Source organism: Pleuronectes platessa, chromosome 4 (genome assembly GCF_947347685.1).
Source record: "Pleuronectes platessa chromosome 4, fPlePla1.1, whole genome shotgun sequence".
NCBI classification, from domain to species: Eukaryota; Metazoa; Chordata; class Actinopteri; order Pleuronectiformes; family Pleuronectidae; genus Pleuronectes; species Pleuronectes platessa.
The window spans coordinates 14513877-14530221 of record NC_070629.1 but is presented as its reverse complement, the minus strand read 5'-3'; the positions used below and the strand labels follow the sequence as shown (position 1 = coordinate 14530221).

Here is a 16345-nt window from a genome sequence, read left to right as displayed (position 1 = left end):
CCACGAAAGATGACAAAAAAAAGAAAATTTAATAAAATATTTATTGATTGAAAATAAAAGTGCAGCTCATAAAATAACACTGTTAAAGTTATTGATCATGATAAGCCAGAAATCCAGCTGTCGATAGCTCTCTCATTGGCTACCACATCTTTCTGCCAGTCGACATGCCATCTGAGAGTAGCGATGACCTGGCTGTAGTTTCCTCCCAGATCATCTCTCCAGGTCCCAAATGATTTGATATTATAGAGATGGACAGCCGAGGAGACTTCTGGGTAATCTACAATGCCGCGCAGTAGTTTGTCCAGATGCACCTTCACCTCTGGGAATTTGTGAACCACATTGTGCAGCTCTTCCTTGTCCAGTGAAAGGTCTGCAAAAGAGAAACGAGTAACAGAAACATCTAAGTTATAGTGGTTTGAATGAAAAGCATATAGTGACTGAACTGTGAACGCTAGGAATTCACCAAAAAGCTGGGGAGGGATGGTCAGGCCATCTGAATAGGTGATGTATTTCCACCTGCCACTTCTCAGCATGTATGTGGAGGCATTGACATTACAGCCATGATATTCACTCAGGACCCAGTCTGGACGTTGCTTTTTGAATAAACCACTAGACTTGGACAGCAGAGGAAGGAGGGAGTGTCCACTGAGGTTACCTCCAGGTGAAATACCAGCAATATCTGAAAAATATGTAAGTGTGTTAGGTCAAGTTAAATTAATAAAATCTAAATCTACTCATGCTTTTATTTTGTTGTTTTTACAGATGCTTTATACCCCTTTAGGTCTTGACAACGATAAGCGCTTTTATCCTGGATTGACACTTCAATGATTTGTAACCTTTAATCAACATTTTAATTCTGTCTTCTGTCGACTTTCTTACCCAGCACAGTGGGATAGAGATCAACCAAAGACACAAGCTGGTTTATCTGCAGGCCAGACATCAGGCCAGGCCCCATGATCAGCAGGGGAATGTGGGAACTGCCCTCGTACATCGACATCTTATAAAACTGCCGGTGCTCCATGGCCAGCTCTCCATGGTCGGCCGTAAAGATCACAACAGTGTTGTTGAGCAGCCCAGTTTCTCTCAGGGCTGATATCACATTGCCTGGTGAGACAGAGTGTGTGGGAGAGAGAGAATAAGCACAGAGTTACAGATTAGTTCAGTTAAAATACATTATTAAAACAGTAGCAAAGAGTAAAATGCTGGTAAACAAGATCTAGTGGCAGATTCAACTCTAGAGATGTACTCTAAAGAGAAAATATAAGATATTTACTGTTGATATTTTAACACGATATGAAACTTCCAGAAAAAGTCAGAAATGAGACCTTTATAATATACTGTAAGAAATGAATGGTTGATTAAATTATAAACATGTTGGCACTCAGTAGAGCTAATACCTCATTCCCCTTAATGTGCCTGATTGTTTTTAATTACAATGCATGAATCACTCCGGAAGAAATCAGTGAAAAGGTCAGGAAATGCCCCATAACAAGTTAAAGAAAGTGAAATAAACACTCCTGGATCAGCCACCTGATCTGGATTGGCACCAAAATTGAATGGCTTCTTCCCTGACCAATACAGCATCTGTCTGGTTGTTTTTCCTTGGCGGAGGTAATGAAAATGGGCATAGGAGAGCAATTAAGAGAACAGAGGAGACTGTGCTGTCGGAAGAATGTGGATTTACTTGATTATATAAATACAGGGTTGGTCCCTGTCATTGTGCCACAGAGGAAATCAAGCTTCCCTAAATTCTACTATTGCCGTGCCCATAAAACCGTTTACTAGTTTGAACCTTTATCTATTCAAAGAAATTCAGTGAAATGTTCGCTTTAAATTTGATCTGTTCTAGCTACCTGCTTTTGCCTTCTATACTTCACCTGGTGTTTTAGCCAGAGAGGTGGCTATCACTAAGTCACTAAGTCTACTTTACTTTCATACATGCTTTACTCCATGATGGGCTCCTCTAAGAGAGTGACTCCTACTTTTTCTGCAGTACTTGTTTGGATTTGAGTACCTAAACAAGAAAGGAAATCGCAACTTGCAGGTTTGGTATATTTCATGAGATATCCCCCAAAGTCTTATTCACAAATAACTGCCAACTAACCCAGCATGGCATCGGCCTCAGCACACATGGCATAATAGAAGGCCCGAATGCTTTTGACTTCGTCCTCGGTGAAAACACCGGTGCAGTTTTTGGTGAAGGTGGAGTAGAAATCAACAGGGTGCATGGCAGCGGTAGGCAGCCATTTGGGAACGGTGATGAGGTCAGACGACACCTGTGTGCATAAAACAAGAACTAGGATTACGATACTATGTAATTCTGCAACAACACAGGAAGCATTAATACAGGGGGTGTAAATAAAGCGTGCCTTTTTGAGCCAGTACGGTGAGGAACGGAAGGTGGATCCTCCTGCAGTGGGCCCCAGGGATTGGGTTTGGTAAGGGTGAGGTAAATTGAGGCCAAGGTAAAGAGCAAAAGGCTGGTGCAAGGCGGCAGCTGTTTGGTGGATCCACTGCGCAGCCTTGTCTGTGTTTTTCCAGTCTTTTCTCATAATCCTCACTGTGGACATGTTCCCAACAAGTTGTGTAACCGGCCGGCCCTCTTGGCGCAGGAGGAAATGAACATCTCGTGTCCAGGCCTCAACTCGATTACTGCAGGCAGTTGCACAAACACACAGGAATACCAAGATGATGTGGGGAGCGGCACAAGAACGGGAAGTGGATAGGAAATGTGAGGGGGGGGGGGGGGGGAGATGATTCACACTGAACTGGAAAAATAGCTGCCCACATGAAAAGTCTGTTTTTGCTTATTACTCACACAATAAGTTGTTGACAATTTTTTTGTACGGTGTCTGTGTGTTAGATTAATCTTTGCTCTGTGAATAAGTCAAAGTTAGTGATGGTGTTTTCATTCCTGGAACCACACTAATAATGGATACAGGCTCTACTTTACAGACACTCTTCAATTCTATTCAATTTTATTTTAATAGCGCGAAACCGCAACACACATTATCTTAAGGCGCCTAACATAGTAAGGTTTGGACCTTAGAATGTTAGAGAAACCCAACAGTTCCCACAACAAGGATGCACTTTGGCAATTCCCTTTAAAGGTTCAGTGTGTCGAATTTAATGGCATAAAGTGGTGAAGTGTCATGTTGCAGCTGAATACTCCTCATCTCTCCTTCCCCTTGTAAACATGAAACAGAACCTGTGGTAGCCTTCAGTTGTCATACAAACTCAAAAGGTGTTTAGTTTGTCCAGTTTGGACGACTGTAAAAAAACATGGTAGCCTCCGTAGAGAGGACCCGCACCAGATGTAAATGTAAAGTATGTAATTACAAAGGGCCCATTGTAGGGTAAAGAAAACAAAAATTGTATAATTTAGATGAAATACACTAATGAAAACCTAACTAAGATAAGTTTATATAAAATGTATGCCCATAGATCCCTTCCATCTTACACACTGGACCTTTAAACAGGAGGCAACCTTGATCAGAAGAGGAAAGAAAAGGAAGGAAGGAACATCTGTGTAGCTGTCATATTGAAGCTTTGTCTGACTGGTTGTTAAAATGAAAACAATAAGAATGATACTTAAAGATGTCATGATGTTATTAATTATGGCAGCGCTCTCCTCCTCATCACTCCTCATCTGCCTACCTGACAGAATGACTCCCTGAGGTATAGTCCAGCTTGCCCATTGTCTTTGTGAGATATCCCTTCGCCTGCAGTTCATCCATCCACGTGGTTGCATTTGCATCAAGGCCCTTAAAGTTGTTCCAGGACTGCGTGAGGTGGACAAACCGACCGCTCCACATCGCTGACAACAATTACCACAATATCTGTCCTCTTGCATTTTAAAGGAGAACTCCTCCCGTGTGTGATTCAAGTGGGTAAATCTTGCCACTTACCTGCTCTTGAGGGGCAGCAGATGGGAGAATTGGTGTAGGCATTGAGGAAAGTAGAGCCAAGCTCCCTGAGGTAGTTTACAAAGGGGAGCTGTACAACTTTGCTGCCAGGGTCAAAGGTCAATCGTCCATCCTTAAGAAAGAGGAAAACTGATGTTTAAACCTCAAGCCAATATAAAACAGATAATTAATCAGTCAATGTAAAAAATATGAAGTATATCTGCTGCTTAACCTAAAGTTAGAGCATTGTTCTCTTGTACTGCTGCTGCCTTATAAATAAACACATACTGCAGTAACTGTTGTGCAATAACAAAGCCTCTGTGGTGGAACTTGATTAATACTTACAAATGCATCACTCATCACCATCACAATGTTAGGTCTGGTTCCATTTTGGCAAAAGCTTTGACCGTCAATCAGAACCAGGAAACTCAGAGCCACTGCTAACACGTTCATAGCGACGTTTCACCTCCTACAGACGGTTTCCTGTTGAAGTGGATGAGATTCATCAGAGCAAACTTTAAAACAAGTCGTTATCCGTCTTTCAGGTCTGTCTGATGTACATCCAGGTCGCACTTTCAAAATAAGAGTCTTCTATTCAAATTAATTCCGGCAATAATATCTGATGTTTAAATGTTCTGTTTTTCATAGGAGACTACATTTATGAACATAAATATTCAACACTCATCATCACTGCAACCAAATCGTCCCAAATATTCATCACGGGGGAAATAAAGGCTTTGTAGATCGAATAAATCAATTTCTGGTTTAACGTGCATTAGCACACAATAGCCTCTAGGGGGAAGCATTTATCTTTTATTTTAAAAGATTCCACAATTTTGCTGAGTTGGCACTGTCATGAGCAGAGATGAGCACTATTAGTGTATTAGTATCGCACAGATTAATGTCCATATGTTTGTTTGTGGGAAATCAAATATAAAGTTAGCAAGTAAATGCAAAACTAAAATAAAAAGTTAAAATAAAACTCATGTGTATTTGTTAATGATGGGATGTATCATGAAAATGGTATTCAACATACTTTGGTCAATAATTAGGCCCGAGCACTGAGAGGCACTGACAGACAGTGAGGCCCTATTGAAATACATGATCAGAGTCCAAGCCTGAACAGATCTATGTGTCAATATTTACTCAATCATAATTTATTTTTTATCAGGCAAGACCCATGCAATGCATTTTTTTTTAATTTTTTTTATTTATACATTTGTTTTAGTTTTTTTAATTAAATTAATTTTTTTTATTTTATTTACCTCCACAGAAGTGGACTGCGCATCTCCTGAGCAGAAGTGGACCGAGCATCTTCTAAAATAAACATTTACAAAACACTCTTGTTTCTACTGCCTGTGTCAGGGAGAAAACACCAATGAACGACAGATTCAGGGACCTGAGAGTAGCAGTGTCACACAGTCAATGTACTGTACATTAGACTCAGGTGTTCAACAGGTGATATCTGCTCAGCAGGATGGCTTTGAATCCACCAGGTGGCGTTCTGAGCTTCAGTTTAGTTGTTTTTCCTCTAAAACTGAGTTGAACACAATGAGAAACCCCCACCCCCTATGTGAATGGATCATTTTAATCTTAATCCAAAAACAGTATATGGACTCTAGCACGTGGGAAGCCTTCCTGAACGTCTGCTCTACTCTCTTTACCCATAAACCCACATATTATCCAACAGGCCTGTGCTGAAAGCCTCAATGCAACATGCAGCTCTGCAGTTGCCAGCTGAGCTGCAGTGGGATGTGCAGGTTGTACTGGGCCTGGATGTATGGGAGACCATTTGTCTGCGTGGATTATACCACAGATTTATGAGTCTAGACATAAAGCTGGGAGTTGTATAAGAAAATCATGCAATGGTATATTCATATGAACGGCTGTTCCTTTTGGTAAGACAGTAGGGATGTGTTTTCTCATTTGTTTCCAGTGCCGGCACGCAACATATTCCTCAGAATGGCTGAAAGAAGAGTGGGAATAAAGGGATTCCTGCTGGGTGGGTGCAATCGTGCAATCGTGTATTTTAAATATACCAGATTACCTGTAGAGAGTCACCTATATATATATTTTAAAAAAAAACATCGTTGGGAACATTTCTTTGTGCAGCTGTTTGACCAAACTTGTCATCTGGCTTTGAGCCACTCTTCTGCTCTGCCTCGTCCAGAAGGCGGAAGGAGGGGGCAGTGGAGGCCTGCGCATGCGCCCAAGGTTGTTTTTCACACAGCCCGTCGCTTAAAGTGAGCGGAGCTGCGGGGGTTTCCTTGTCTTTGACTGGAGACCGTCGAGCAGGAGAGGCGGACGATGACAGCATCCATTGCTGTTATTCAGCCTTCACACATCTCAATGAACTGCCCGCACAGAGGCCACTGATCGCGCCCGCTGCGTGTCCTGCAGGGGCAGAGATACCGATCAGTGTGTTTCACCCCAGAAGGAGACACTGCGCCCATCTTTTTTACTTATGAGTTGTTTTTCTTAGACTCCTCTTTTCTTTTCTTTTTTGAAACTTCCGCAGTCGGCTGCCTCTCTCTGCCTCCACCATGGTGCTAGGGAAGGTGAAGAGCTTCACAGTGAGCTACGACTGTCTCAATGACAGCAACGTCCCCGTGTTCTCCAGCGGGGACTGCGTCTCAGGGAGGGTGGTCATCGAAGTCACCGGAGAGATCCGCGTGAAATCCCTCAAGATCCACGCGAAGGGATTTGCGAAAGTTCGCTGGACGGAGTCGAGGAACGCAGGCTCCAACACTGCCTACACGCAAAACTACACAGAAGAAGTGGAGTACCTGAATCACAAGGACATCTTGATCGGGCACGAGAGAGGTAAGACAGTGTTTTTTTTTTCATTTGATTCCATTTTAGACCTGTTTTGTGGGAAGTGACTGGGAGATGCTCTTTGTGCTGGATGGAGGTCGGGTTCACTGGAGGATGCTGTTGCACCTGAATTTGTAAAATATCAAAGATATAATTCGGGTTTAAGACGAGGGACATTGAAGGCAACTAGTGCCAGTGCTGAAACGTTCCTACTGGGAGACATTTGCTGGTTAATTCTCCATCGTCACTGGTTTGCGTCCAGGTGTCAGAATGAATGACAGTGGCTGTGCTCCCACTTGTTTTTCACTGTTTTTCAAGTGGAAAACGACAATTTCCCCGATTTTTCGACACACCGAGCGACGGACCGATATCTCACGATGACATATATGCGGCTTTGTTGCAAAAATTCGCCGCAGAACCGCGTCATATCGAGCGTTTCTTTGTAGCTTTGTGAAGTTTCCACCCATTGTTCAAAGCGGTTCAATCCTGTTCAGAAAACTGGACCAGGGAGGGGGCGGTAGTAACGCGCAGACCCCGCCCCTGGCCTCCTGTCATTGGCTGAGGTGCTCATGTGTGGCCGAATGACATCACTCTCATGCGGAGAGAGGCAGAAAATTCAGCAACTTTGGGATGAAAAAAAAAACTCATTAGAAAAGCTCAATATTACACTTTCAAGATATGGCCAGTATATCCACTTGAAATTTAATAATCTTTGTATTGTTTTACTTGTTTTTTCATATAAAGTAATATCTTTATGATGGTAATCAATTGGTTTTAAATGTGCAACTTGCTTTATACAGTAAGAACCTGCAAAAGGTTACATCCTGATGCCTGCAATAAAAGCACTTAAAACTCTATTAGAGGCATCATTGTTAATCTACCATTAAATATTAATTTTACCCAATGAATTTTTTCTCTGAAAATCGCATCATGTAAGCAGCTGTGCTTTCATATGCAAATATTTTTTTTTCATAATTGACTCATTTACAAATATACCAACAGTGTGTGGTATTCAGTTGCTTGAAATATGTGCAGCAGGGAAACTGGAACTCGTTTTGTTAAAGATCAGCAGTTTACCTTCATTATCAGCTGGATTAGGTTTACATTTGTGATGTATTGTTTCTATTGAAACATGTTTTTTTTTAATCATACACACAAGAACCAGTTTGAATGAATATATACATACTGTGCAAGGCAAACATTTTAACTAGAACAAATAATGGGAAATATTCAGAAAATTGGATATATAGGTGCACATATACACATATTTTTCTCTATTTTGCAAAGCTCCTAAGAGACACAAGTGGAACCAGTAGGAAACAAGAAATACCAACAAAGATCTTTCTTGTTATTTCACAAAAGTGCAGATTTGAATTGTTGAGGAGGAGGGAAAAGGGGGCTTTATTATTTTTCCATTAGCAACAATCGATATGACATTCAACAATTGGAATATGGATCATATCTTAAATAGTAGTTCCTCATGTTGAAACGTGTGCATGCAGTGTAGTGTTGAGTGGATGCAGCAGCAGCAGCAGCTCCAGCAGCAGCAGCAGCCGGCTCATAGTAGTGACTGCGGCGGCGCACAGTGAATGCGTAATGAGAGCAGAGAGGCTGTGGGAAGCTGCTCGCACCGGTTCAGGCCGGTCTCCTCCTGCTGGAGTCTGCAGCTTGACTGACAGCTCCGCACTTGTTTACCACACTGCTGCTGCTGGAGCTGCTGCTCGGGGGAGGGAGGAGTGCTGAGCTGGCAGTAGCACACACCCGGCCACTGCTCTTCACGCTGCACTCATCATCATGTTAGAATTAAAAAATAAAAAAACGAAACAAATAATTTTTGAACATTTTGCGAGCAGCTTCAACAGTGTCCTCTTTGGAAGACAGGAGAGCATCTTGTTTTATTACAAAAAGAAAAATAAGTTGGTAATGAGACAGATTTGGATTTGATCCTTTAGCCTAGATTTCCTTCTATCCTGGTTTGCAGATTCCTCATAACGCACCACAGTGGCCGTCTTTGTTGGCACAAAAGCACCGTCTTTTCCCACACATTCAGCCTCTTTGGTTTGCTCTAAATATCGGATGCCTTGGTTTTTCCACAGACAGTTAAACTGTAGTAAAATCCGTTTATTCTCTTTTCTTCTCCCCCACCCTGTGTTTTTTTGTTTTCTTTGGTATGACTTTCAGATGCCTTCCTAGAGCATTTTACACAGGTATGGTATACATGGGTTTGGAATATTGTCCTCCTTGTTTTTCAGACGATGACAACTCGGAGGAAGGGCTCACCACTATCTCTTCAGGAAGACATGAGTATGCATTCAGCCTCGAGCTTCCACAGACGTAAGGGGTCTCTTTATATTACACATTAATCTGAAAATGTACAACAATAAGATCTCGATACTTAACTCTGCTTTCCCGCCTTCCTTTGTTTTCCTGCAGACCTCTGGCTACCTCTTTCGAAGGGAAGCACGGCAGCGTGCGCTACTGGGTAAAGGCAGAACTTCACAGACCGTGGCTCCTGCCAATGAAGACCAAGAAGGAATTCACGGTCTTTGAGCACATTGACATCAACACTCCACTATTGCTGGTAAGCGCTTTGCAAGCATATGCTTGGTTTTGAATTAGCCCTTCAGCTGGTGGAGGCATTGTTGAAAGAAGAGAATATGACTTTAGTGCGACTTAATCTGGATGAATTTCCTAATTATGGGGAATCACTGGAAAGAACATGTCAGCAGTGTTAGTGCTGGAAAGAGGAATCTTGAATGAGTCTTAAAGTGGAAGAGTCTTGACTGATAAATCAATCAAAAGCAAAATACAGTCTCTAATATCCTATAAATCATCATTTTATATATACCCGTTTTCTGTGGTGTTTGTTGGCAAAACAAAACTCTACATGTAATAATGATTCTATTTTTTTCTCTTCCAGTCACCACAGGCCGGCACAAAAGACAAGACGCTTTGCTGCTGGTTCTGCACCTCAGGTCCTATTTCCCTAAGTGCCAAAATTGAAAGGAAGGGGTACACCCCAGGTGAGAATAAGTCATTGATCATTAATGCCACTGATGGTTAATCATCTATTGACCAGCTGACCTAATGAAAGCATTACACTTATTTCATTGATTTGTAAATACACACTAGATAAAGCGGATTCCTGCTGATTTTAAAACGTCGAGGAACTTCCATTAACCTCTCCTATTCGCCTCCCGTAGGAGAGTCGATCCAGATCTTTGCCGAGATCGAGAACTGCTCGTCCCGCATGGTGGTGCCAAAGGCAGCCATCTACCAGACCCAGACCTTCTATGCCAAAGGGAAGATGAAGGAAGTCAAGCAGCTGGTGGCCAACCTGCGGGGAGAGTCTTTGTCCTCTGGCAAAACAGAGACCTGGAGCGGCAAGATGCTGAAGATCCCGCCTGTGTCGCCCTCCATCCTGGACTGCAGCATCATCCGAGTGGAGTACTCGCTCATGGTGAGCACAGCTCTATTGTGTTTGGGTTCAATTGTCCTTTCTTTTTGTCTGTTGTTTGTTATCATCTCACCTTGATCAAGAGATTACTGGCCTAGTGGCTTGAATTGTTTTTTTATTTGTTACCTCCGTTACTCAGCGCCATTATAGTACTTAATCAATACTTCCTGGTAAGCCAGTATCTCTTCTGCTAAACAACCAGGCTGACTCAGCTAGCATCGGCCAACCTGGCATTGCACCAGGTGTTATCACCACATGCTGCTAAGAGCATTAGCCGAGAATATCTGTGGTAACACCTGCCTTGAAAGCGCTTATGACCTCCTTACCTTGAGAACAGACAGGCGCCAGGCAAGCTCTCTACCTTGCATAAGCAACAGACCTTAAGACATTGACCCACATATTGTTGAACTGCTGCACAGCCCATTAAGCCCAGGCTAGTGTGGTATCGGGTTAACTTCATGGTGAATGTCCAACCCCAAAGCGTATTCTAACCTGTTGTCGTAATGTTCACGCTCAGGTATATGTGGACATACCCGGGGCAATCAACCTGTCCCTGAACCTGCCCCTGGTCATCGGAACCATCCCTCTCCACTCCTTCGGTTCCCGCACTTCCAGTGTGAGCAGCCAGTGCAGCATGAGCTGGCTGGGCATGGGCCTGCCCGAGAGACCAGAAGGTAGGTTACATCCCACTGTCCTGAATCAAATATCAAGTTCTATTTTAAATATGATTTCCACTGACGCACAACCCTGCTCTTCCCCACTGCAGCTCCTCCTAGCTATGCAGAAATAGCGACAGAAGAGCAGAGGCAGAGCAGTCTAGACGTCCCAGCAGCCCGTGAGGACCTGGATGGACCTCTCTTCGCCTATATCCACGAGTTCCGCTTCCAACCTCCTCCTCTTTACTCTGAGGTAAACGCCAAATATCATAAAACTAAAATGTATGTCTTAATCTTACAGACTGACTTAGATCAGTTATTTGTTTCCATAAAGCATCATATTCTGTTTTCTTCTCCCCTCCAGATTGATCCAAACCCAGATCACGTCAGCCGCACAGAGGAGCGCAGGCTCGATGCTTGTCCATCACGCTGAAGGGTGTTCCTGAAATTCTCCTGACAGATTTTCAGGATCTCATCAGAAACCTGTTTTCTAGGCTTGGCTTTGTTTATTCCTCTCCAACGACGATGTTAACCCTACGCTGTTGACATCAGGAGAAAAACAAAGTATCCAACCAACCGACTGACGAAATCTTGGACAAATACCCACAGTTAAGTTGGGTTGGATACATCTGTTTCTGCCTACCCTCAGTGAAAGGAACAGGAGTTACAAGTTTGGGGTGTCGCTTCCTTCCTGTCTCATGCTACTGAGGGTGGGATGTGTACAGATGAGAAAAATAATGACCCCACTAGCAGCGAGAGTCCTGGCGACAGCGTTGACGATGGCAAGGAAGAATCCCGACCCAAGGCTCAGCCCGCTAAGCTTCTCTTTCACCCCTTGATTCTTCTGCACTCATGGCACATATGGACATGGCTCCTCAACACAAAGGGCAGGACTGATCATGTCCAGACTTCAGCTGAATCACAGAAAATGGGATGAAGAGAGACAAACAACAATAACAACAATAACAACAAAAACAACAACGTTTTAACCACCACCAGTCTTTATAAATGAACGTTTTCAGCGGCAGAAGTCACCACCAGAGCAAAGACTAAGGTCCCCTTGCCTCATTTTGGGATTTTGTTTTGCACATTTTATTCTTTACTTGAGTTGTGTGGCTTCGTTTAATGATGAGAATTGAAAAAAAAAAAATCACTAATAGTTTGGTTTCAGCCTTGTTATGCGCCAGACTAAAAACGTTTTAAGACTTTCTTCTGCTTAACTTTGAGCAACGCTGAGAACAGGATTTTATTTTTGGGAAGAAGAAACTTAATGAAAAAGACTGAAAAGGTCAAGAACAATGCACTGAATCTGTTTTAAGCTGTTTAAGAATTTTTCTTTCTCTCCTTACGACATTTCCTCAGTGACTTAAAACAACTAGACTGGACTTTTACAACAGCTGCAGCATAATGATTTTCATCTGGAAGCTCTTTATAAGACGTTGCCTCTTCAGCTTGGATCTCGGTGTGGCTTCCCTTGTTTTGTTTTTTTTAGTTTAGCTCTGTTAATCTCTTCTTGTATTTAGCGCAAATCATAGAATAGTTTTAATTTGTTTGCCTCTTTTGTGTTCTGGTTGCTCTGGTTTTGGACTAGGAGGGTTACAGACCTGCGTTTGCCACTAAAATGTTAGCCCCGGAGAAAAGTTGTTTGTATGCGTTCATAACAGAAGGTCGAGGGACCTGCCCCGCCCTGATCGCCTGCAGCCCCTCTACTCCTAATCTCAGGGTAAACCAGGCTTGCATAAACTGCCCAAAAAGCACTGTCTCAGGTGGTCTTCTCACTTGCCAATCGGTTGTTGAAAAATAGAGAGAGAAAGAAACCCGTTTAAAATTGCACTGTTAGAAAATAAGGACGTTATTATTTATTTTTTTTAAACTACCAAAACGAGACAATAGACCTGTAGAGAAGCAAGGCAGCTTTCTGAGATGAATCACATTCCCTTCTTGTCCTGCTGCACTTACCCAGTTCATCCAACCACCAGTTCGATTTTACCAGACCAGTGAAGCCAGAATGCTATGTTTAAAAGAAAAAAGGAAAAAGAAAGGAAGACGTAAAATAAGTAGAGGAAATGACAATGCTTCTGCATTTTAGAAACAAACCCAGTGCGTGTGAAAAGCTGGGGACGCTGTTAAACCTCTGTTCAGTCTGGTCAGAACAAGTAGTAGTAGGTTGACATGAGTAATACATTGGTTTTCTAACTCTTTCAACACAAGAAAGTCCAGCCGCAACAGAGGTTTGACAAAGTCAGGAAATAAAAAAATGAAAAGCAGCACTTTTTTTGATAAGAAAAAAAACTGCATTCAATGGTGAAGGTCTGGAGAGGAAAACACATGTGGGACGTAAATGCATTACTTCATTTTTCTTTAAAGATCAATAACCTTTTTTCTTTTTTTTAAGTTTACATTAAAACATAGCTGACACAAGTTTGTACGTGGTGTGTGTGCGCATGCTTTAATCGAGATCCAGCTGGCAACTAAATACACAGTTTCTGACAGTAATCAACGCACTGCAGATTATTAAAGTGATCTTATCTTAGTGGCCTTGACTCAGACAAAAGAAAGCTGATCATGATTCTTCATCTTTCAGTGTCTACGTTAACTCTTGTTCTCCTTCTTTTTTTTTTATTATTATTATTATGTTTGTGAACACCTGTATGTTTTACACCTTTTTCATGTTTTATTTTCCAGAAGGACAAAAAGGGAAGAGGTTTAAAAAAAAGTCCTTTAGAAGCAAGTGTTTAAAAAAAAAAGAAGACATCCTGGACAGGTTTCTCGATTGTGTTTAATTTTCTGAGGCTGATGAGGGTTGACATTTTTTTTCATGTATTTCTGGGCATTGATATAGTTTGCTTTCTAGTTTACCAAGCAACCTTGTTGGGTTAGTCTCCCTGACCTCTGACCCTCCCCCCCCCCCCCCCCCCCCACCCCAGGGGTGGCAGCTGTTGACCAGCCCCCCCCCCGAACTCTGAAAAACATTTTGGTAACATGGGACAGCAGACAACCTGCTTCTTCCACTCATGTTCTATCCTGTTCTGTTGGTTTGCAGCTCCTTGTTTTTGCATCTTATCTTAGGGAAAAGTGAATCAAGCTACACTGTGATGAATAAGCTCACACAGTGGTTTCAGGTTGGTCGATTCCATAGTCCATTTGCTTGGGCCTCAGAGTAGTCCAGTGTCAAAACTAAGCTAAACTCCTGGTCTGTATGAAGGCAGGAACTGAAATGTTCAGAGTTTTAAAGAACCCACGAGACGGGATCTGAAACATTTTAGAAACAAAGTGCAATATTACTCACTGAATTTTTCTTCATTCTCCAATTGTTTGTTTGTTTTCGTCTTTTTTTTGTCTGTTAATCATGACGTTGTATAGATATTCTATGAATATGCTATGTTCTGAATGATTTTACCTTTTGTCTAGTTCTTCCTTTTGATTTGAATAAACATTTTGTTCAAAATTACAATGGACTCTGAATGTATCTACAACACAATTATATAATTACACATATGAAATAGAATTTGTGAAGAGATATATATTATATACAGTTGGTCGATTTTTGACAATCAAAACATAACATATCTTCAACTGAAAATAAAGTAGAGGATAAACTAATTATTCATAATTATCTTTTGATTTACCTTAGAAACCTTTTTTATTTTGGTCATACTTCAGATTAGAAACACACCAGTTGCCTCTGCTGGACAGGGATTGTCTGAAAACAGGTACAACAGCGCCTCTAGAGGTGGTTGAAAGACAGCACGAGGCCTTGCTGCTAGATTTATGCTTGCTAGTGAAGACCAAAGGCATAAAAGGATGTCTTAATTTCATCATGAAAACAAATCACTTAAAATACTTTTTGTAGCAAGACTTTGTTTTTAGTCTGTAAGATTTTCATCTCAGAGATGTAAATAGCTCGAAGTAGAAATATGTGTGATTGGACAAACAAGGCAAAGGATACACTGAATTTATTCCTCCATTAGTTCTATGTGGACATGTTCACACTGGCTTTCACTGATCACAGGTCTTAACTGTGAGGATCCTCAGGTCAGAACAGGAGACACGAAACCAGAACAATTTTCAGTTTCCTCTGTAAGGACCAGGTGAAGTATGTGACTGCTTCAGGCCTGAGTGAGTCAGACTGAATTATTCAACCCACACTGTTCTCAGCTTATGTTTATTTGTTAGTGTTGATGGAGCAAACTGTTAAAGCTCTTGATGGGTTATTGATCCTATTCCTCACATGGCTGCGTCTTTGATGCTGGCAAGTTAGCTGTACAAATCTTATCCTAGCTACGTGTATGTGATAAATCACTGTTCATGATCAGAGCAGAGCAACTTCCCCAGGGAGTAACTGTGTTAATAAAGAGACTTAATCTACTGTTTCCAGTATTATAACTGGGAACGGAACTATCTCAACCAGCATGTTTGAAGAGAATATGGCTTCAAAAAGTTAAGAAATGCCATAAAAGCAGAAAGAGGTCAGAAAATGTAGAAAAACAAGAAGGAGTGAGCAAGACCAGAAAAAATCTGTTCAGAGTTCCGTTAAAAGATAGAAATGCAAAACCACGATCTTTTTTGAAAACAATCATTTGGTTTTACCCTTCTCTAGGAGACTCACAGTGAACCTGATATGGGTTGATGGCTACAAGCCTTGCAACCCACAGCTACAGGTCAACAAACAGCAAAACAAAGCACTTATTGATCACTTCTGCTTTTTCATGATACAAAAGTCTATTAACCAATGAAAAGCACCTCTGACATCTGTGTTTCTTGGATAAATGCTCCACTTTGAGATGAAAGTAAGAGGATCAGTGTTGAGTCAATCCGGAGCAGTCCTTCAAATATCAGGCACCACTGTAGCACAATAATATGTCCTCTGCACTGCTTGAGCAAACAAACATAAAGGTGCTGAGATCAGCAAAATACTATTCTTAAAATTTTGAGCAAAGTTTTGTCTGATGGGTTTAAATTGGGTAAAGCTTCTGTGCCTTAGTTTGAATTTAGTTTTCAACCATTTTCACCAGCTCGGCCTCAGCTCACAATGTAGAATGTTTTACCTGGAAGAGAAAAATGAAGAATTGGGGAACTCAAAATGTTTACACTTTTTGTTGTCCAATGGATACATTAGTAATTTGTTAAAATGTGATTTGTATAACTGATTATTTCAAAGTAATGCAACCCAACTCTGTTATATCCATATGACCAATAGGCGTGTTTCAAATTTGTTTGATTTGCTTAACGCTGCAGTGAATATTTAACCTGAACAAGTTGCACTATCCCATCTTTAAATAGTGATGCTCTCTTTCTTGTTTGTTTACACATGACCCCTTGTTGACAGTCAGCAGTCTGTTTCGCGAGCAGCCACTCGTAGTGTATCGACTTTCGTTTTGCGTCAGCACGCTAATTGATTTTGACGCAAACTACAGGCATGCGTGTGCAAATGAGCTCAGCAAATTCAATCATGCCAGTTGTGAATGAATATACTGTGTGCTGTGGGTCTCGTGTAGGTCAAAGCTGGAAGG

At 41.7% G+C, this 16345-nt stretch overlaps 2 protein-coding genes across 2 annotated transcripts; one reads left to right on the top strand and one right to left on the bottom strand.

Moving 5' to 3' along the window:
• Positions 1-22: 22 nt before the first annotated feature.
• arsk (arylsulfatase family, member K) lies at positions 23-4494 on the bottom strand. The gene is made up of 8 exons (XM_053420742.1): positions 4251-4494; positions 3909-4038; positions 3658-3817; positions 2370-2652; positions 2105-2276; positions 880-1104; positions 464-679; positions 23-370 (listed from the first exon to the last, which is right to left on the bottom strand). Exons 1-8 carry the CDS (start codon positions 4356-4358, stop codon positions 96-98), a joined length of 1569 nt encoding a protein of 522 aa, XP_053276717.1. The 5' UTR covers positions 4359-4494; the 3' UTR covers positions 23-95.
• A 1651-nt stretch (positions 4495-6145) lies between these two features.
• Positions 6146-13257, top strand: arrdc3a (arrestin domain containing 3a). Its single transcript, XM_053420405.1, has 8 exons — positions 6146-6728; positions 8972-9053; positions 9153-9300; positions 9640-9742; positions 9923-10179; positions 10694-10850; positions 10943-11085; positions 11197-13257. Exons 1-8 carry the CDS (start codon positions 6449-6451, stop codon positions 11263-11265), a joined length of 1239 nt encoding a protein of 412 aa, XP_053276380.1. The 5' UTR covers positions 6146-6448; the 3' UTR covers positions 11266-13257.
• The last annotated feature ends 3088 nt before the right edge of the window (positions 13258-16345 follow it).

Coding starts and splice junctions, on each gene's coding strand:
- arrdc3a (XM_053420405.1), top strand. CDS start 6,449: ATGGTGCTAGGGAAGGTGAAGAGCTTCACAGTGAGCTACGACTGTCTC. Junction 9,743..9,922: donor AAGGAAGGGGTACACCCCAG/GTGAGAATAAGT, acceptor CGCCTCCCGTAG/GAGAGTCGATCCAGATCTTT. Junction 10,180..10,693: donor GAGTGGAGTACTCGCTCATG/GTGAGCACAGCT, acceptor GTTCACGCTCAG/GTATATGTGGACATACCCGG.
- arsk (XM_053420742.1), bottom strand. CDS start 4,358: ATGAACGTGTTAGCAGTGGCTCTGAGTTTCCTGGTTCTGATTGACGGT. Junction 2,653..3,657: donor TCAGGGAGTCATTCTGTCAG/GTAGGCAGATGA, acceptor AACTGCCTGCAG/TAATCGAGTTGAGGCCTGGA. Junction 371..463: donor CATCCCTCCCCAGCTTTTTG/GTGAATTCCTAG, acceptor TCTCTTTTGCAG/ACCTTTCACTGGACAAGGAA.